We start from the raw sequence: 22,798 nt of genomic DNA on the forward strand, positions 1-22,798 counted from the left end.
ACCACAGGTGGCTGGTCCATCTTCCCCTTAGAAACATCCGATCCACTTATCGCTTGCTGTGCGGAAACCATCATCGTTTGCGACGTGCCAATTGTGGAAGTAGCCCAGCCGGTGCTTCCCCGCCTCCCTGCACAGCTGTCCACTCAGCAACTGAGTAAGGAGACTTGTCATCCCACCCCCTCACTGGAGTAGTTGACTGTGCAGGGAGGCAAGGAAGTGATGGATGGGCTACTTCCACAATTGGTGCGTCTCAAACATTGACAGCTGTGTGCAAGTGAACAGGCCGATTCTGAGGGGAGGGTCCAAACAGTCCAGGTACATGTGCTGATATTCGTATTCATCTCCCCTGGGAGATGAATATGAATATATCTAATTCTGATATATGTTTAATTATTTTTAATGTGATATTTTTATAGTATTTTTTAAATTGTTGATTTATAATTGTAGGTGTGACCCGCCTTGGGTCCTCTATGGGGAGAAAGACAGCAAATGAATGAATGATTGTGATCAAGTCTATTTCCTAGCAGAGGGTATAGCTGGCACACCAGCTGAAACTGGTAAAAGAGCTTGAAAACCATAACTCATTAACCTTGGGATCCTGGAGCTGTGTCAGGCCTGGAAATATTGTTAATCTATGAACTCTCAGGTTTCAGTAAGGATGTGACTATGTCTAGGAAAGTGTTTCTCCCTCCACCGAATCTCTCAGTTCTACCTCATTTGTTCTGTTTTTTCCAGGTTGAGTTTCACCCTTTCCCCTTTCTCCCAGCATAGCTATCCTTTTGCAGTTACAGACATGAATTTGCCACCAAATCATAATCTAATCAAAATTTTGGATGTCTTCAGCATATTGATGATGACAATGAAACTTTGGGTAACTTCTTCTGTGCGTTTACATTACAAAGGAGAAGAAATGGAAACCTGAAGAAATTCCAATTAAGAACAAGGAGAGTTTTGTAGTTCTATCATGTGAAGCCAGGAGATGTGGAGTCACGCTGTGTATGCTCCAGTTTTGAGGTCAACCATTGGTTACAGTGGTTGATCGCATCCATAGTCCCAGAAAGTGAGGAGATGGAAGGTCACAGTTAGCAAGGGTTTTCTGAATTATTCATATGGCAATAGTAAATTAATACTTAGGTTTTATGAATTACTTCAAGTGATGTATTTGTACATATTGCAGATAATGCACTTCCATTGTGTTACATGCCATCAAATCAGAATGAATACACAGTGACCCTAATAGGGCTTTCAGGTTAACTGAGATATTGAAAGGTGGTTCTACCAGTTCCACACTGCTGCACCACCCCGTGCATTTCCATAGCTGAGCAGAAATTTGAAACCAGGTCTCCTGAGTCCTAGTCCATCACTCTGTCCACTACACTACATTGGCTGCTTCCATTACACTGGTGCAAATAGTGTGGAACTTGTTTTGAGGGAGTAAGATCAGTACTGACTGCTGTCATCCTTTCAGTCTCTTATCTGTTCCTGTGTGGACTGCATATCCAAATTCCCTTTTCCCCCCTTTTCTGCTTCAGTATTAGAACTGTTTGGTTGTGTCAGTGGACAAGTCTAGTGTGACACCTAACTGCATGTGTCAATGCAAGGGCATTAATGTGTCATTTTATTCAATTTGGAATTCCCTTGGCAGAGACCATGGTTCTATCAGGATTTTTTTTTTTTAAAAAAAAACTGTTTTAGCAACACGTCGTTTAGTCATTTAGTCGTGTCCGACTCTTCGTGACCCCATGGACCAGAGCACGCCAGGCCCCCCTATCTTCTACTGCCTCCCGGAGTTGTGTCAAATTCTTGTTGGTTGCTTCACAGACACTGTCCAGCCATCTCATCCTCGGTCGTCCCCTTCTCCTCTTGCCATCACACTTTCCCAACATCAGGGTCTTTTCCAGGGAGTCTTTTCTTCTCATGAGATGGCCAAAGTACTGGAGCCTCAGCTTCAGGATCTGTCCTTCCAGTGAGCACTCAGGGTTGATTTCCTTAGGTTTGTTCTCCTTGCAGTCCAGGGGATTCTCAAGAGTGTCCTCCAGCACCACAATTCAAAGGCATCAGTTCTTCGGTGGTCTGCTTTCTTTATGGTCCAGCTCTCACTTCCATACATCACGACAGGAAAAACTTTGACTATTCGGACTTTTGTTGGCAAGGTGATGTCTCTGCTTTTTAAGATGCTGTCAAGCAACACACACACACCCATTGTTCATGTGTCCAGATGTTAATTGTGGTTTCGCTGTTGTACTGGGGGATAAGAGGTATGGATTTTCCAGAAATTTGCAGCCACGAAGAGAAATTTTATTTATTTATTTATTTATTTATTTATTTACTTACTTACTTACTTACTTACTTACTTACTTACTTACTTACTTACAAAAAACAAGGGGTTTTTCGGGGAAATTGAAATATATGCATTATTTTCATATCAAACTTAAATTTATATTGTTGCTTTGGTAACATAAATGCTTCATTTCTGATTTAGGTAGCAAGTAGAATTGTTCTATTTGTCTTATTTACAAAATACATAATCTTATTTCATGTAGTCAAAATCGTGGATAAAACCTGCATTAAAGAGAATTGCAGACTGTTGAACTTGTGCTATATATATATATATTTCTATTCTATTCTATTTAAAAATTTCTATACCTCCTATTTGACCAATGTTCCCTCTGGGTGGTGTATAGTAATAAAATAACATAAATAACATAAACATGGTTAAAAGTAAAATTTCAATTTCAATTAACATTGCGTTTAAAAAAGTGGCAGTTAAAATGATAGGCTGGTACTCCCAGCGGGCTGTTCACATGGAGGATTTTGGAAAGCCAGTGGGAATAAGAAAATTTATGTAAATGTATCTTTTTGCCAAAACGTGGGTGTGCAATGAAAACAGAAATTGAAATTGTAATACAATAAAATATATTATTTGGACATAAGCAATGCTACTTTCCATGTAATTGTCTCCACCAAATGAGAAAAAGTAAGAGCAGTTCATAAGCACTGAAGTCTTCCCTACTCCGCTCATGAAGCTGGCAGGACCCACCAGGTGTGGAAATACATTTTGGAACTCTGACCATTATACAGTATACATTTGAAGTATGTACAGGAAAGTAGGGATGTGGTGGCACTGTGGGTTAAACTGCAGAAGCCTCTGTGCTGCAGGGTCAGAAGACCAGCAGTCATAAGATTGAATGCACGTAACAGAGTTCGCTCCCGTTGCTTGTCCCAGCTCCTGCCAACCTAGCAGGTCGAAAGCATGGAAATGCAAGTAGATAAACAGGTTTTTATTATTTATTAATTTATTTATTTGATTTGTACCTCGCCCATCTGGTCTATAACACCACTCTAGGCGGCTAGGTACCACCATGGTGGGAGGGTAATGGTATTCCGTGTCTAGTCACGCTGGCCACGTGACCATGGAAACTGTCTACAGACAAAATTCTGGTTCTACAGCTTGGAAACGGGGGATGAGCACTGCGCCCTAGAGTCTGACACAACTGGACTAAATGTCAAGGGGAACCTTTACCTTTACCTGTGTACAGGAATGATCATTCTGTAATTGTGTAGATTGTCTTATATAGAAATCCCCATACTATACAGTTCTTGTCATTTTGAGTGAATAGGACTTGCCTTAGGAAAGATTTTGCTCATTCCAGAAGAGAAAGTATTTTTTCGGAGTTCTTTTTTTTTTTTTAACATTCCACAAAGTTTCCAGTTTTTCCACTGGTCAAATAGAAAGTACATCCTTGAGGGGAAAACTGTTTCCCTTTGACAATAAATGAAATGAAGTGAAAGGAAAATATTATTCCTCCTTGACTCCAGGCCGTCACTTTTGTAAGTGGGATGCTTCTCTAGGAGAGCTTTCACATGCAACAAGACAATAGGAAACAGGTGGTGTAGACAGATGGACATTGTAAGAAAACAGTTGATCAGCAAGGCAGGCTATCATCTGCATATAACAGCTGTCTTGCTGGTGTGCTCTAGCTGAGCCAGAAGGTTTAGACTCTGTAGAAGGATGGGCAGGTGAACAACTATAGTTTTCCATTTCAAGCAAGTGGTGACACCATAAGATTCCGGTCTGTTTCCCCTAAATTCATTATTGTTGCATTGGCCTTTTTGAATTCAGTATTCTATAAGATATTGTTCAAATGGGATCTAACATTAAAATCTCCACTTTGGAATAATGTCACCAGGTTTTGGAATAGTTAGCCTCTTCCTGCTTGCAGCCCTTGTAGAATGGCACCCTCTAACACTAACCATCAGAGAAAAGACTTTGCTCTCATTAAATGGGACTAGAGTAGAATAACAGCCACATTTGTCCCTTTGAAGCACAATTCCCCAGAGCAGGAAAACTGATTCAGATATGAGTGAGAGGGCCATGGCTATGTAGATGCCCTTTTTGTATGTATATATTCTAAGAGGTTTGAAAGCTATAGTAGTACTAAAATAAGAGCTTTTTAGGAAAAGCTTGTTATCTAGTGAAAGTGATGAACAGCCTATGTTCATACAGTGGTGCCTCGCTTAACAAGTACACCGTTTAATGACGAATCCGCATAGTGATGCGTTTTTTGCGATCGCTAATGCGATCGCATTGCAATGTTCTGAATAGGGAAAACATCGCATTGCGATGATCGATAAGCATTTCGCTTACCGATCTTCGCATTGCGATGTTTTGGAACAGCTGATCGGCGGTTCCAAAATGGCCGCCGGAAGAAGCAAATGGCCGCCTGCAGCGTTTTCGCGCCGATTTCTTGCTTACTGAGGCGGCCAAAATGGCGACCGGATTGAGGATTCCCACTTAGCGGTGAGTTTTGTCCCCATAGGAACGCATTAAACGCATTAAACAGAGTTTAATGTGTTCCTATGGGGTTCCCCCCCCCTGCATAGCGACGTTTCCGGATAGCGACGGTTTTCCTGGAACAGATTAACGGCGCTATGCGGGGCACCACTGTACTGTCAGAGATACATGTAGAAACTCATGGATGCTTCTATGGTAAATGGGGACTTTTTGGGGTTCATTTTCTGAATTTGTATCCCATACCTTCAGCATCCTGGGGTTTCCATAAGTCTGTTAATGGATCGGAGCATTTTGCTTGTGCTGTGACTGATTTGTGGCGTACTAAAGATTAGCCAGAGATAGAGTCCCAATGCAGGAACTTTTAAATAAATGTAGTGTAACCTAAGAGGAGGAGTGGGTTGGAGAATACACAAGATCATTTCCCCCTAGCAGGTTTTAAAGAGCTCTTTGTTGCATGTAGGAAAAGAAGGTGATACTTCTGCTTCTGAAGTACTTCTTGTTCTCTTCTATGTGAACCCATTACTTTCTCTGTGTTCCTTGTTTTCCTTCAGTAAGTAACAAGCAGAGAGGTTCTTTTTCTAAATGTAGATGGGTTCTGGCATATCTGCAGCGTATCTGAAGCTACGGATGCTCTTTAAGGTCATTTTCCTTCAGAGAGTGGGGTGGTGGTTTATCTGCCAATACACAGTAATATATGGCTATGGGAAAGAAGGTGGCAACAAAGGCTATGGAAACTAGTCTTAAATGAGATCTATGTACTGCTTGTTGATCCCTCCCTAGTTTTTGAGCTTGCCTGGGTGAATCATACTTACGATATGGGCATTACAGTTGGGGAAATGGTGATTCTCCCATAGCCTTGGAAAATTTGTGGGATGTGAATATGATTAATGGTATATAAACAGGCTACGGGCTGTCAGTGTGAGATTCTTGAGCATGATGCCTACAATTTCAGTTGTTCAAGATAAGAGATAGGAGCCCCCTTAAATGTTTGCTGGTTGATGTGTGTCTAAAACCAAATTCACTGGAAGGCTTGCAGATAGTTCCTTTTCATCTTCCAACACAAGCAACAGCCTGTTTGCATTCTGTGCTAAAGTGTGAACTGGAACGTGGTCCTCCCACTAAACTAGAGCTCTTGCTGCTAGTATATACCGTATTTTTCGCTCCATAAGACTCACCTTTCCATAAGACGCACCAATTTTTTAGAAGAAGAAAACAGGAAAATATAATCTGTTTTCTTCATTCCATAAGACGCACAGACTTTCCACCCCCCTGTTTTGTGCGGAAAAAAGTGCGTCTTATGGTGCGAAAAATACGGTACTTCCAATCGAGCATTCCCTAAATCCTTGTGGTTACAGGACCAGGCCACAAATTAGTGCAGAAGTAGACAATCTGTGGTTCACCACTGGATAATCCAGCACAACATCTTGCAGGAAATGAGTTCATCATACCTGAGTTCACTGGGGAGATGAGTGGTTCCATAAAGAAGGCCTGAGGTTTAATCCTTCGCATCTCCACATGAGAAGTTCAAGTAATGGGAAAGATCTGTCTTCTGGAGGCCCAAAGGAGCCATTGCCAGTTGAGGTTGTTAATGCCAAACATAGATTGACTAGCAGACTGATCTTATGTAAGACAGAATTTGATTTCATTTCCCTTTTGTGCATGTTTTGAATGAAGATGGGGTTTAAGCATTGGAGCTGAATAAGGGGCTGTCTTATTATCCTTGTACTGATGTGTACTGTACAGTGGGGTCTTGACTTGAGAACTTAATCCGTATTGGAAGGCGGTTCTCAAGTCAAAAAGTCTGTAGGTCAAGTCTCCATTGACCTACAGTGCATTGAAAACCGATTAAGCCCGTAACAGGCCGTTTTTGTTCCATTTTGGTTTTTTTCTGGTCTGTAAGTCAATTCTCAGGCTGCAAGTCAAACCTAAATTTTGCGGCCAGAGAAGTCTGTAACTCAAAAAGTCTGTAAGTCAAGGATCCACCATACCATAGCTGGAACAATATAACTATCCTATGTGAGAGTGTGATGAAGTCATTATATTGCCAATATAACAGATCAAAATTATAATAGGCAAAGGTAGGTCTCCTGTAATGTCCTCCAGATCTTTCAGGGCAGAACTTAGAAAAGTTACTTTTTGGGGTTTGGATGAAGCAGTAAAGGAAATTTTCATCATGTTAGTAGACAACACCAAACTGGGTGTTACTAGTTCCTCAGAAGAAAGAATCAGCATTCAAGGTGATCTTGACAGATTGGAGTATTGGGCCAAAATAAACAAAATGAGTTTTAGCAGGGGTTAATATAAAATTCTGCATTAAGGCAGGAAAAAAATCAGATGCACAAATGTAGCATGAGTGATATGTGGCTTGACAGTAGTACAGTACATGTGAAAGGAATCTAGGAGTCTTAATAGATGTTAAATTAAATGTGAGTCAGCCGTGTGGTGTAGCAACGAGAAAAACTAATGTAACATTAGGTAGTATCAGTAGAAGTATAATAGTACAATTCGCTGTTATTTTACTATACTTCTGTTAACAGTATCTTGTATTGCTTCCCCCCCCCCAGCCTCGCTGTATCATACACTTGACTTATGTTTAGTATTTTGGTGTAGTGGCACCTCAGGCAGGGTGCAGTGACCAGTTCCACGTAGCAAAGTTTAAGAAAGGTATTGAGATGGAGTGTGTACAGAGGATGGTGACCAACACGACAGAAGATTCGAAAACCAACCCCTGTGAGGAGCAGTGGAAAGTTTGGCATACTTAGCTTGCAAAAGAGAAGATTGAGAGATGATATGATAGCCACCTGCAGCTCTCTGGAGCCCTGTCTCATGAAATTTCTGCAGAATTTGATGGTAGGACTTGAACCAAAGGATTCAAATTTCAAGAAAGAAGACTTTGATCAGACACTAGGAAGAACCTCTAAACATCAAAAACTGTTCAGTTGTGGAATGAACTACCTCAGATATTAATGTACTTTCCTTTGTAGGAGACATGTAAACAGATATTGGATTGCCATCTGCTAAGGATGGTTTACTCATGAGGTTCCTTCTTCAGTAGGGAGCTAGATTTTATGATTCCTTTCCAGATCTGCAGTGCTCCCAGAATTTCTGAGATAGCATGGCTAGTTTCATGTGGTCCTAGGTCCTGGTTTATTCTGGAAATTCTAGTCCAAAAATGTAAGTTTTCCAAGCTCTGCTGGGGAATATAATGGGAGTGTGACAATAGATACATTGTTCATTGGATGTCTTTGTACTTTGAATCTTTCATGTTTAATCAATTTCTTCATCTAATTTATAAGAAAACATTCCTGTCATAACTTTATTCAGGGGTCATGGACTGAAGATTGCCTGTGTTCTGGCACCAGGAAGATGGTGGTTTAAAATCATCTACCATGTGTCAACAGTCTACAGCTGTTTGTGATTAATCAATTTAGACTTTACTCTTAAAGCTGTAAGGCAAGATTAAGAAGGTCATGTTTTGACTATTGCCACTGTCAAAAGGATTCAAGGGTTGCAGGGTACAGAAACATTTTAAAGCCAAAGTGAGCAGAGGAAAAATATTGTTGAATAGTTCAGTGCATTCTGCTGAAAGGCATGTTCTTACATTTCCTTTGGCCCTGTCTATTACTGGCGTTAACTTAAAGTAAAATCATTGTCCAAGCCATATTTGGGATTACATCACCATTGTTGTTACAAGGAACTTAATTTATGGTTTTAAACTGAGCAGAGCAGTCCTTATGTATCTGATTTAGTTTTCTGCTCTTTTATATATATTTCTGATGGTTTTTACTATGCTATTTGTGTTGTTCAGTGTGCCTAGACTGGAATATTTTGAAAAGGGACTTTAAAATCTTTAAGTTTGGGAGCATGAATGATTACAGTTCTTAGTCTTTCCCGATTAGTTCAAAAAGCATTTTCCCTCTTTTTATGTGCTACTCCTTACCCTCAAAGATTTGATTAATAGCGAAGCCATTGGGAATGTTTCTTTGTACAGTACTTAGATAAATCACAGAGGTCACTGTGCTCTTTTTCCTTTTCTCAGCTTTTTTTCTATCAGAAGGTCAGTAATTGGTGTTTTGTATCCTCATTCTCTGAACCACAGGACAAGAGGCAACAGCATATTCATGTCTTCCTCTGAGGACCTGGCTCCATCATGTGTAAAACAGAGGGGACCGAGTGCAGTCTAAAGCAGTCAACTGCTCCCTTCCTGCCTTTCGCAATTTAAATTGCATCCATTATTTAGATGTTCTTGAGGCAGATCCATCTTGAAGACCCAGAGTTGCCATGATGTGCTACTTAGGCCTTAGGCTTCAGCCCATGAAGAGTTGTTATGCTCTGCTTCTTCCTCCTTGCCGCTGCTTTCTTGGGTTGAGGGCCCTTCAGGCTTGGATGTACAACTGGACAAAATCTTCAGCCCATTGACTTGTCAGATATTGAGGAGGAGGAGGAGGAGGAGCATGGATTCTTTAAATTTCTTCCTTTCCCTTCTCCCTAGGGGCTCAGGGCAGCCAGCAATCTACACAAAACACACAGTTACAACTACAAATTACTAATACCCAAGATCATAAATTACAAATGATTGAACATATTAAAAGATTAAGTATTTATACAAGCTTGAAACATACTTGTATAGTAATTATTCATATGTCTTTACAAAGTAATTTATATGTCATTATGATATAATGAAATTAACTTATGCTGAATTATTGTAACTTTTATTTGCTTTTAGTTTTCATTAGTGAGGTTTATACCCCAGCCTCCCTCTAGGAAACTTAAGGCAGTGTACATCGTTTTCCTTTTTCCTTTATAGCCACAAGACAAGCATATAAAATAGATTAGGCTCCAAAATGAATAACCATACCTTGGTAGTGAAGTTAGGCTGTGACATACGCAGTCAGCTTTATAACTGAACTGAGGTTTAAATTTAGATCTCTAGATTGTAATTCTGCATGTCTAGATGGCACTAGGCTAGGGAAAGCTGTTACAACTATCCCACTAGTTACTGATGATAATATTTTTAAATCTCAGGTAAAGTTCCTATTAATGTATATAGTCTAGTGAGCAGTTCTGTTTGGGGTTTTATTCTGGAACATTAGACTTAGGTTGTAGTTCCCATTTTAAAATTATATTGGAAGAGAAATAATTAACAGCAAGAAAGGATTTGTCATAAATAATTGCTTTTTTAAAAGCAATTTTGTTATGTAGTTGTCTGAGCTGTGTGACAGTTTTTCACAGTGGTCAAGTCATAGATAATCTGTTGACCAGGAAATTGTACTTGACTGGTCAGTTGACTGGCTTGTCAGTCTTGCCAGACTCTTAACCCATTATTGTTGTGTGGGTCTGTGCAGAACCAACTGGGCTTGCTCTCTTACAGTCACATACTCTTTGAGAACTTGCAGTGACCACACAACTACTTCTCACTTGGCGTATTGTTCATTGTACAGTAGAACCTGTTGCTTTACAATGTGTGTGTTTAAAGCTCTGTTTTCTTCTTCCTGTAGTTTCTGGGAGTAATGTAGTTTTGTCCCCAGTAGAGTTGTTCATAGTGAACTGTTAGAACATAACGAAGGTTGCTGAGGCTAGACAAATTCAATTCAATCAGTCAGTCTTTATTGAATTGAATTTGCCTAGCCACAGCAACTCAATGGCTCACAAATTGCAATAGTGGCTGTTTGCAACCATGACTGGGAATATTAGAGAAATTTTTCAGTTGTTGAATATTAGGTTTGAATTTGCAAGGAGTGATGATCACAAGGGATAAGAGGTGGAAGATGGCCATTCTTATAAAGGTGTTCTTGACCGCATACCTAATGCACCATGAGAATGATTTTTTAAAAATTCCATGTATACTTACTAAAACTTGAGCACTGAATTTTCTGTGACTGTGGAGGCGATGGAAAAATGAACATTACAAAATGCATGTCTGCATCTGTATTCAGCAAATCAGTTTTGTGACCTCAGTATGGATATAACTGAATTTCAAAACCTGACTGGACTCATGCCAGTACTCATTAGGGAAAGTATGAAGTTGCAGAACTTTGACTACAGAACATTATGAAAAATTAGAAGACTGAGGCTACTGATAACAATATTTTAAAACTATTGTTAGATTGCTCCACTTGTTCATCACAAATGAGCAAGAGAGATGTATTGACATTATATTATTTAATGAAGAGAAGTCTACCAACCTGTGGGAGATACAAGTATCTTATGGGACATGTGGGCAGAGGTGGAAAACAGATCTTTTGCCTTCCGTCTCAGGATTTGTCCCAGCAATTTGTTCAAAAATGGATCTGATACTGTTCCCAAATTGTTAACCCCTATGACTTTCTCATTTCAATTCTGAATGTTTGATACCTCATCTCAAGGTGCCCAAGATGGTATATAATCATCATCTTAGAACGACAGAGCTAGAAGGGACCCTATGGATCATTGAGTCTGGCTCCTGTCAAGGAGGCATAGTGGGGAACTGAACTCCCAGCCTCTGGCTCTGCAGCCAGATACCGTCCTAAACCACTAAGCTATCCAACAGTTTGTGTGGTTCTGTCTCCTGTTTTTACATTTTGTTCTCACAACTGCCCTATGATGTAGGATGGGGTTTACCTCAAAGTCATCCAGTTAATTTTATGTCTTTGGCCATTTGAACCTGGGTTTCTCCAGTCCTAATCCAGCACTATACCTCTATACAAGCTTGTGACCTACCCTGCATGTATTTTATTTTTCAGATGAGTGCCACTTCTCCCTCAAATTATTCATATAATGGTGCATTGAATCAGTTTTGGCCTAGGAGTCAGGCTATCTGGACTCTGATCTCTCCATCAATCTCACTGGGCATCTTTCATTCCTGAAGCTCACTGGGTAGCCTTGGGTCCTGTCATACTCTCAGACTGGACTGACCTCACGAGTTTGTTGAAAGGATAAAATAGAGAGAATAGGGCTGTGTTTGTCATCTTAATCTCATGGAAGGAAACACCAAAGTATAAACCATGTGGTTGGACCAAATGCAGTGGAGTATTCGCTTAATTACTAGCATCCCTTTGTCTGCAAACTGGAGAGAGACACCTGGCTTTACATCCACTGAAGTGAAATCTGGTCCTAATACATCTTCAGCTAATTGTATAAGTTTACAGCCTCTGTCCTGGGACGTTAACTGTAGACCCTGAAGCCTTAAAATATAGCCAGGAGAATTGTTGAACTGTGTTTTTTTTCCCCCACAATGGCCAGGCTCTCCAGTATCCAGCCTGACAAAAATTATTTATTTGGCGTGTTTCGGTGATCTTATAAAGGTATTACCCACCGTAGTTGCACCAGGACCATGCAAGTTTTTTCCTTTGTTCTTTTAAGTTAGTAATGAATTTCAATGAAATCCTGTGTATTTCACATGTATCCTTCACCTCCCACTTGGAGGCAATCAGAATGGCTTATGTAGCAAACACATACAGGCAAACTGCTGGATAACCCAATGGCTTTGGCATCTGACTGCCAAGCCAGAGGTTGGGAGTTGAGTTCCCCATTATGCCTGCTTGACGGGGCTGGACTCGATGATCCATAGGGTCACTTCCAGCTCTGCAGTTCCAAGATTATTATTATTAAAAACATAATAAATCATGTCAATAAAAACATAGAGTGATAAAATACATAAGCCAGCACTGTGGCTTCTGAAGACTAAAAACGATCCAATACTGAACCAAAAAAGAAGAGCAGATGAATTTTTGGCTTCTTGGGAGGGAAAAAAATATCCCTTGGAGCAGCAATGAAACACTTAAGAATGGGGGGCTCACTGAGTTCAGGGACAAGGAGCTCTGTACCATGGGTACCACAATAAACAGACCCTCTCATCTCAACAGCTGTACCTTAAAAAGCAAAAGGGACTTTGGCAGCTGAACCCGGAGAGTGGTTATATTTATGCGAGTGGAAGCAGTTCTCAAGTTATTGTGATCCAAAGCTGTTCAGATATTCAGAGGTGAGAATCAGCTCCTTAAATTCCTCCTGAGAGGTAGTCTGTGCAGCTCATACAAGGGAGTAAATGATCTGGCACTCATCAGAACTAGCATTGTTCGCTGGCTGAATTTCCTGAATGGTCTTGTCAGGGTCAGTCTTTATAGAGTGCCTTACTTCAATCCCCTCAAAATATAACTACTCCCTGTTTGATTCTTGCCAGGCATGACCTTTAAGAAACAGGTGTAGCTGGTCTGCTAACTGAAGATGGTCCTGGCCACAGCCTCCATCTGGACATCTGGTAGGCCCAGAATCATGCACAGATAGTGGAGTTCAACTGTTTCTGGAGCAGGTCCCTTTCTGAACTGATAGGTGCCCTGGCATTGTCCACATGGGGTTTCAGTTTGTGTCCCATCAGTGACCCTTGCCAACAGTTCCAGATAAGACTGGGTTCCTTTTGCCTATAGTCTTTCTGTCTTTTCAACTTAGGATATATTTCGTGGGGCCAAAGCAAATAGTACTAATGAAGTGGAGGCAGGCCTTTTCCTTTTTCCTTTTTTTTTTGAGCCATTTAGTAAGCCAGCAGTAAATGCAGTGTCAGTGCCTAAGGCACCCTGCTAGAAATGTTGTGGCAGCCTCAAAATTGTATATTTACCCTTGCTGAGGCTTAGATCCTATGGGAAAGCATCACAGCTGCTTAATTCCAGAGACGTGCTATGAAATCATCTGGGTTCAGGAGTACTGCAGTCAGGGCCATCTACTTGCTCAGCTTGGGTCATTTAGCAGCTGCGTGCTTAATAGAACATGCAGCCTTTCTGTTAATGGTGATGAAATTGATGCCGTTGATGAGATGGGGGTGGGAGAGTATGAGGCTTGTGCTGATGAACTGCTCCGTGTGTGAGTTGGTCTTTATTATAGTGGTCGCTGCATATCAGCACTGTTTGCCATTACCCTTGTCCTCAGGCTTGTCTTGCTCTCTCCTCTACCCACTCCTTCTTTGGTAACAGTCTTGTTGTGTGCAGGGTGGACATGAAACAGACACAGATTGGCACCTAGGGGGTAACAATTTATTGTGCTTGTTTAAAAGGGAACAGAAAATATCTCTGCAGCTGACTCTACTGCAGTTGTCTTTTATTTATTTATGTATGTATTATTTATTTATATTTATAACCTGTGCTCCCATTGTGAGCTGAAGACAGCATCTGTGGCTTTTTTTTAAACTTTGCATGAAAGGGGTAAAGACCTGTATGGTCCTTGGACACAATATGAATACAAACTTGGGTGACAGTTTTATTAAACCACTAAAAGAATCCAGACATAAGCTACTCTTCCCTCCACACACATGACTGTATATCAGGGGTCTCCAGACTATGGCCCACGGGCCACATCCAGCCCACCTTGCTGTTTTATCCATCCTGCTCCCTTCAGGAGGGGGGTGGGCGGAGGCATGCATGTATGCCGGGGGCAAGTGGGCAGGCATCTGTGCAGCCAAGCAGGGGGGCATGCATGTACATTCCTTCGGCCCTCAAAAATGTTGAAAATATACAATGTGGCACTCATGCTCAAATGTTTAGAGACCCCTTCTCTATCAAAGCACATGATTCTGTCCTCAGCCAAAAAGGACTTCTGTGTTTTGATATAAACACATATCCATGGGAGGAAAGGGTGCTGAGTGACTGGCAAGCCTTTGTCTAACACAATTGGGAGGGGCTTTGTAATCCACACTCCTGGAGGTGAAATTTAAAACCCACCACCTCTGAGTTCATTGTGCAATCCCTATTCTGCAGCTTGCTTTAAAATAGAAAACTTGGCCTGCACATCTGGCCATGGATTTTGAAAGTTTAGTCCATCTTTTGTACCATCCTCAGTTCTGTAATGCCCAGCCTAATACAGAGTCAAAAACTAGTCTGTGTCATCAGTTTATCTTCCTGATGACCCTGTAAGTCATTAGGAAGAGGCTGAGAGAGAGTGGCTGACCCAAGACCACCCCTTGTGTTCCATGGCTCAGTGGGGAATTGAACTTGGATTTCCCAAACTCTGTCCCACACTGACTGTACTGCAATGTCTTGTATGGCGGGTTTTTGTTTTTAGTTTGGTGGTGGGGATTTTGTCATGATGGGAGGAGAGTTGACTCTGTGGAAACGTAGGAGAGCTAGTGTGGAGCCCAGCATTCAATTTCCCACTCATTCAGAAGTGACCTTGGTGCATTCATAGCCTCTCAGATTAATCTATGTCTGTAGGATTGTTGTGAGGATTAAGGGGATGTAGAGTATGTCTGCTGTTCTGAGCTTCTTGGGGGGGAAAAAGCAGGATAAAATCTGATAGATGAATAGATAGATAGATATAAAAATGGTGAATTATAGGTGTAGAATTGAGAAGGGAGGGCAGTAGAATCAGGAAGAAACTAATGCTGTTGGAAATAGATGCACAAGAAGGGAAAGAGATGTAACGTGGAGAGGGGCTTGGTCTATCACTGAAAATGCAAAGCATGTTTTCACCATCTGCTGCTGTGATGTGGCCTGCTACCAGCATTGCATGTGTTGTAGATGCCTAACCCAGAGGCTTTTGTCAGGAACTGAAACTTCTTCCTCCCTTCCCTTCCCTTCCCTTCCCTTCCCTTCCCTTCCCTTCCCTTCCCTTCCCTTCCCTCAAATTGCTGGTTCAGTGACTGATTCATCAATTCCCTGCAGATCCCAAAGAACTGAAGAACCATTGCATCGAGAGCCCTCCCAGCATCACCTCCTGCCTTGCCAACATCCCCAATGCGACCATGGGAACTGGCAGTGAATAGGCGCCCTCCTCCTCCTCCTCCTCTCCCCTTTGAACAGCAACGATTCCCAGGAGGAAGCTGTGGCAGTCCAGCACACCTCAGGAGAAGGTATAGCCATTCATATCTTAATTCTTCTGTTACCCAACTATGTAGAGGAGTTTTAGGGCAAAGACTGGGAATTGTAGAAGGCTTCCTGCCCCTTTTTAAAAATAAATTCTGTGGGTACTCCTATAAATATCTGCCATAAATCTTGTATTGCACATCAAGTTAGCAGTTGATAGAAACAATGGTGCTATGCCCATATGTTATCCTTGATGAAAGGAGATTAGCTACCTATATACTCCCCCCCCCATCTGGCAGGCAGGGTCACTCTGGGTGGTTTACAACAGATAAACAACAGGATAACAAAATAATACATATACAAAATAACAATAATATAATTGGGGCATAAATCAAATATCATAAAGTGCAGTAAAAACAAATACAATACAATGGATTACAATTAAAAGCATAAAATTACAGTAGCTGTTCTCTCAGTTAGTATTTGGAAGTGCTCCTTCTCCCCCCCTTTCCTGCATTGGGGGAAGTGAAATCAGGCATGCTTCAACACTAGCAGATAGCAAGGACCTGTTGACAGTGTTTCCTTAATTCTTCCTCATATGGAGGAAGCACCCCTTGACACTTGTAGAAGTGGGGACTCAGTGTCACCTGGTTTGTGTAGAGCTGTGGAGGCAGAATGGAGCCCCTCTCTGATTCTGTTCCCTTATCATTTCTCTGAGGGGAGGGGGCATAGCAAGCAGTCTTTGTTCTATGTGCTTTAAAGTCACCATGTCTGGGAAGTTATCCGAGGCTTGACACCTTAAAGTACTGAGTGAGGCTGGCAGAACTCCTGACTACCCTCAGTAGATAGAAAGGAGGACAGCTTGAAGGGATGGGTCAAACTAGAACCATGGCAACAGTGCCTTGTCGTTAATGTGAGCAGTGCTGTGGCCAAAGTGGTGCCCTCATTTTCATCCATCAGCAGTTTGTTTCTCTCCATCCTCTCTCCCCTCCTCTGCTACTCTGGCCTAGCCTTGCTGTAAAAATGGGTGTATTTGTAGCTGACAGCTCAGCATAGATAACAGGCTGGCCCGTAGGGTCACCCCTCTATATTTCTCTCCCCACAACTGGCTCCACAGCCCTCCTTCGCGGCACCACTGGGGCCGACGTGAGCGACCTCTGCAAGCTCTCCTAGTCCAGGATGAGAACTACTTGCACCCGGCTTTTTTCCAGCAGCAGCAGCAGCAGCCACAGCCGCAAGTCCCTGTAGATGAGCACCCGGCGTACGTTCTGGCCAATACGCCACCACGAATGCTTCACCCGGCTGCCCACCCACCCCACCAACATCCATTCATGGTGGATCTTCATGAGCAGGTAGGGACTCTGTGTGCATAGGTGATGATGTTGGTGTTGATAATAACAGCTCTGTATTCCTCCTGCCTCAGACTTTAATTGATTGTTTGCTCCAGAATACTTTTGATGCCTCTCTTAAACCTTTTGAAACTTTTGCCTTTTTAAAAACTTTTTCACTCTCTTGAATAAAATAGAAAAATTCCTCCATTTTCTAGGTGTTTGGCTAGGAGGGCTTATGGTACTTAAAAACAAGTCTTTTCTTGACCATCTACTTGGAGTTGGTAGATGGTACCTCTGGGTAGTGTGGGCGGCATATAAATTAAATAAATAAATAAATAAATTTTTGTGGGTGTGCTGGCAGTTCTACCTTTCAGGGTTGGCGTGAGAGTCTTGAGTGCTTAACCTTTTGGGATTTTTGTAACGCCATGGAAACACTGCTGAATTGGGCCAGATTAGAATGTTGGATGGTACCAGGATCAAGCAGTTCCTTAGCCATCACCACATTTTAACTTTCTCAGGCTCGCCCACTCCAGGATCAGCAACGTAGTGTGGCTGAGTGGTTGGAATGGCACTCCCTCATCCTGGTGATCCATCACATGGAGAACACTATCTGTGTTTTTCCTCATCAGTACAGTGGGGTCTTGACTTAAGAACGGCTCGAGTTAAGAACATTTTGACTTAAGAACCGCTCTCATAGGAAAATATTGACTTGACTTAAGTACTTAGATTTGAGTTAGGAACTGAAAAAAAAAACCACGTGGGAGGCAGGGAAAGTGCAAAAGTTGAACTTTCAGTTAACTGTTGCCAGTGAAAAGGGTGCCTGTCTGCTTCCTCACTCCTCCCAGCGTTTAGAGAGTGGATTGGGAGACAGTCTTTGGACTGCCTGGTCCTGTACTGCCTGGACTGTATTTTCCCTGCCTTCCCTGAACCTTTCTTGACCTAAGAAAAAAAGAAACAAAATATCCCCCTCTAGTGGTCGAAGGCGGAATAGCAGCTTCCCATTAGTTTCTATGGACGGAAAAGAGCAGATACGGATCAAATGGTTTTCAATGCATTCCTATGGGAAATGCAGATTTGACTTGAGAACTTTTTGACTTGAGAACCGCCTTCCAATACGGATTAAGTTCTCAAGTCAAGACCCCACTGTAGGTGGTGCTTGAGCATTGCCTAACATCAGTAATGGACCAGGTGAGAGTCCACTAGAAATGAATCCAGTTAAGATGGAGATCTCACTGTTGTGACCAGTTAGAGAGATGTTTAACTAGCCCAGATGGGGTTACCCTCTCCCTAAAGTATTGGGTTTGCAGCTTGGGAGTGCTCTTGGACCCAACTCTCTCTATGGAGGAACAAATACCTGGTGTGGCCAAGAGTGCCTTTCATCAGCTTTGTTCAACTGCTTAGCCTGCACCTGCATAGGAAATGCCTAACAACAGTGGTTCATGCGTTGGTAATCTCCAAAATAGACTACTATAACACTCTAGTAAGGCTGCCCTTGAAGTTAGTACAGAAACTTCAGCATGTAAGTGGACACCTGGTTTGGAGGGGAGGATTGAGTCAGGCCGGCCACCTGTGCCGACAAACTTTATCTTCGACTCCCCCCCCCCCCCCCCCGAGAGAAGAATATGAAGGTCCCATCTCTACTTTCAACCACTGGCCTGAGACGTCCAAATTAGTTTTAAATCTCTTAAATTCTATTTAAATGCAGATTTTAAAGCCAATGACAGCATTTTATTTATTTTCTTGTATTTATTGTATCTTGCACTATTGTATTGCTGATTTTAATGTGATTTGGACTGTTGCGAACCACCCAGAGAGTGTTCACATTGATGGGGTGGCATAGAAGCCGGATTGATTGATTCATTGATAATTGTGTGCCCTCAAGTCAATTCTGACTTACGGCAACAACCATTTCCAGAGTTTTCTAGGTAGAGATTACTCAGAAATGGTTTACCATTCCTTCCTTCTGGGATCATCCTGAGACTGTGCAGCTGGTGCAAGACCACACAGGCGGAGTCTTCTGGGATGCACAGTGGAGCATGGAACTGCCAACCTCTGGTTCCACAGTCACATGCCTAACTCATGCTGGTGTTACAGCTGAAGAATTCAGAACTTAATGAATTCCAAGGCCTGACATCTTGTTGCAGTGATGGAGGAATGCTTGCTGTGGGTTGCCTAAGGTCTGAATTGGCTAAAGATACACATTTCTTTCCCTGCAGAGGAAGATGTGTGTTCATGTTTGATTTTACCAGTACTGGACCTCTTAAGGCATATACGTACTACTACACAGTTGGCTACCACTTTAATTTTTAAGATTCCTTTGGAACCCTGGGATTTGTAGTCCAGATAGGTATTTAGAATTCTCTGCTACAAAGCTCTAATGAACTCCCCTGAAATACAGCAAAGAATTCTAGGCACCTCACCAAACTACAAATCCCAGGATTACTTTGTCTTGGAAAGATAACAGCTGTAGTGACAGATGAATTGATAAAAGCTGTGTCATTCATTCATCTACCTTGGGTCCCTAATGTTCTTGGACTACAACTCCCAGAAATCCTAGCTAGCATAGCTAGTGGTGAAGCCTTCTGGGACTTTTAATTCAAGAATATCTGGGGACCCAAGGTTGGGAACCATTGTGCTAAGTTGATTAGTGGGCTGCAAACTGTGTCACTTGCAAGGCATGATAAGGCATGACAAAGGTCTGGAGATTCCATTCCTCCCTTGTTATTTCAGTATAGGGGTGGTAAGGAGCAATGAATATCAGGATCACAGTAGAAAGTGAGCCTATGGCAGCAGTGTAGAAGGGAAAGCGTTATATTGTCCCACCTTCCAGCAACAATAATGCATGCAGTGAATGTATATTTGGTAGCTTGTAACATTGTCTTCCTATAATATTGTACAGCAGCCAAAACCTTTGGAGAGAACAGTCCTGATATCCTGGGGTGGGTATTGATTGGTTCAATGATGAAGGAACTTCCTAATCCAAAACCCTACCAGGCCCACACCAGAAGGGAGGGGGGAGAGCAATGGTTTTGTTCCTTAATCCTTCTACTTTTGGGGATTTTTACATTTCTTGTTTCATAATTTTTCCCTATTGGCTGAAATGCCAGTTCCAAAGTCAAGTCCCCCGCCCCCTGAATCCCAGTTCCAGATAAATGTTGAGGCGATGTGACTAACACTCCACTTGCTGTACTGATGTGGGAGCTCCAGCATCAGAAAGGCAAAGCCACTAAGTTTTTCTTGTGGGAAAGGTATTTGTGATGGTGGGTTTTCCTTTAGAAGGTCAGCCTTCTTGCTTGCTCTTTTCCCTTAAAGAGCCAAATCTTAAGCATCCTAAATTGTCTGGGATTATAAGAATGCCACTTAAATGACTGTATTTTCAGCTAATGAAAGAATTTTAAATTTAATTTATTATTTTTATTTTATATTGCATCAGTTGTATCTATTATATTTATATTCAGTGTGCACACATACACAGTTATATTAATCAATATCAAGTTGATTTTAGAATTTTTTTTGTTTACTGTCCAGAACCTCATGTTTGTATCAGAGATGGGTAACGTTTTTTTCCGGACTATAGTCCCAAAAGCCCACCGACAGGATTCTGGGAATTGTAGTCCAAAAAACCCCAACTGTTTCCAATCTGTGGTTTGATTGAATTATAAATTATTTGAATAGGTTATTTTGGGAGGTTTTGTACAATCCAGAATATTTTTAGGCAGGGCTGGAGAAACTTGAGGGGACAGAAAACAGGGGTTGCAGGAGGAGTCTGAAATTTTGTGATTATGCTGTAATCACTGGTATCTGTATATATAATAAAGATTTGATCAAACTTGTTGAATATTTTCAAAAAGGGTAATGGGATTGTACCTTTTGGCTCCACCCCCTTATAACATAAAGAGCCTATATCTGTTCATGTTCTTTCACAGGTTATAAAGAGTGGTGTAGAGGCTATATGAGGAATCTTCATTATAGTTATTAGTTCTTTCCAATTTATGCACATTATTATTAGTTCCTTCTAATTAATTCACATATAATGTAGGCCCTGTAGCCATGACAACACCCACATACTTCCTGCTGGAATTTTGAAGAGCCGCTGTTTTGAGGTCCAGCTGGCTTGGCATTTGGGTGGGCCTCTGTCCTCCTTGTCCTGTGTTCCTTTCTATGACAGATCAAATTGGGTTGTGATCTCCCCCAGAATTGAACCTACTGTCATAAAGTTTTGGGGGAAACATCTGATACAGGGCTAAGGAACCAGTGAACCTCCAGATGATGGTGGACTCCTAGCATGGCTAATGGTCAGACATGATGGCAGTTTTAATGTAGTGACATCCTGAAGGGTCTCACTTTTCCCAGGGCTGCTGTAATCTGTTGAGAGGCCAGATAAACTCATGTCTTATCCATATCCATTGTAACACTTTGGGCTTCATGCCAGAAATGGCTTGTCCAAATAGGATAGTGCCCCTCTGTTATTGTGCATCACTCCCATGGGTACTGAAAACCCATAGCTTCCATACTCCAGGTTATAATCTGTGTTGTTTGAGTTGGCAAAGTCCCAAGCAGTCTTAATAAAGCCAGACAGAGGTCATGTGCTGTGGCAGCCAGTAAAGTGCCTGGCAGGGATGCCCGCTCCAGCCGTATTTAACAAAAGGCTGCTACTTTACAAGTCCTATATAGGCAGCCTTTTTGGCTAATGGAAAAATATGGTGACATTGTATCCCAGTGGTTTTCAAATAAAAATCTTCCCTTGAAGACACAGTGCCATACTGTATATCATTGTATTATAAAGCAGTTTATGTGATGGATAAAAAAAAATAAATTCCAGAATATCACTTTGTGAGAAGTCAGTAAAACCAAACTATAGATATATCCTTAAGTACCAGGGGCATGTCTCAGTTTCTAGTTCCTTTAAGAGGTCAGGAGGTCAGAAATGCCACATTAGTTGTTTTTAGGGCTAGAGAATGATTAAAAAGCAATAGAAATACACCAGTTGTGCGAAGTTCATCCAAACAACCAGAGTGTGTATAGTTCAATTTATAAAATAATGATTGATGAAATACAGTTTAAAATATATTGAGAAGAAAGGTTCAAACTCTAATAATTTCATAAGATAAAAAGCATCTGGTGAGTTACTGATCCCTTGAGTCATTTCAGAAGATTTGAGAGCCAATCCCAATGCAAAACTCCAGCCATTGAAAGACCACACATATTCCTTCATCTTCCCAAGGGTGCATGACCTAAACTGTTGTGTGATCCAAAGATGAATTCAGTGTTCTGACAGTTTTTAAAAAAACCAAACAAACCTGAGAACTGTAATAGAAAGTTTCCTCATGAGATAGACTTGTGAGTAGCCATGTTCAGATGCTTAACTGGCATTGATCAGTGGATTGGAGCACCTGGCTGCAGAATTGGGGCTGTGACTTTGAGTCCACACTGTGCTTCTTGGGAAGGAGGCTGCTGAGATCACATTGTGTGTGTGTGGGGGGGGGGGATGGTGGTACATGTCCTGCCACCTCTGCAGCCATGGGCAAGCTATATGATCCTAGAGTACCATCAAAAAGAGGAACTGTAAACCATTTCGAAATACTTTGTAGCTAGAAAACCATGGGTTGCTGTAAGTCAGAATCAACTTAATTAGCACATCATAATAATTCTTCAAATGTTTGTCCTTCACCCAGCTGCATGAGTTAGGGAGAGCAATGTGTGTGTCCTTGTCTCCCCCCCCCCCCATGTGCTGCCAGCTTTGTTGTTCTGCATACATTGAGGGGTGAACCTCTGCATGGTAACCTTCTCTACTTTTGTGGGCTCACTATGATCTTAGGCATGGAGCTTTCAGAGTTTTTTCACTACAGCTTGTTAAATTTCCCAGGACTTCCCCTAGCCAGAATTCTGTTAGCTGTAGCCAAGAA

General features: G+C 41.7%; 1 protein-coding gene across 7 annotated transcripts in view; it reads left to right on the forward strand.

Annotated features, from left to right (window-relative positions):
• The window catches only part of RNF44 (ring finger protein 44), an 84,791-nt gene that overhangs the window by 35,184 nt on the left and 26,809 nt on the right, over positions 1 to 22,798 (forward strand). For all 7 annotated transcript variants that reach the window (XR_002300334.3, XM_072989963.2, XM_072989965.2 and 4 more), the window contains 2 exons: positions 15,421 to 15,608; positions 16,679 to 16,913. Coding sequence is in view for 6 of the 7 variants with exons in the window: in XM_072989963.2 (XP_072846064.2) it covers positions 15,493 to 15,608; positions 16,679 to 16,913 (351 nt within the window). In the remaining variant the exon portion in view is untranslated. The remainder of the gene's footprint in view (positions 1 to 15,420; positions 15,609 to 16,678; positions 16,914 to 22,798) is intronic.

The sequence above is a fragment of the Pogona vitticeps genome, chromosome 2, assembly GCF_051106095.1.
Source record: "Pogona vitticeps strain Pit_001003342236 chromosome 2, PviZW2.1, whole genome shotgun sequence".
In the NCBI taxonomy this organism is placed as follows: domain Eukaryota; kingdom Metazoa; phylum Chordata; class Lepidosauria; order Squamata; family Agamidae; genus Pogona; species Pogona vitticeps.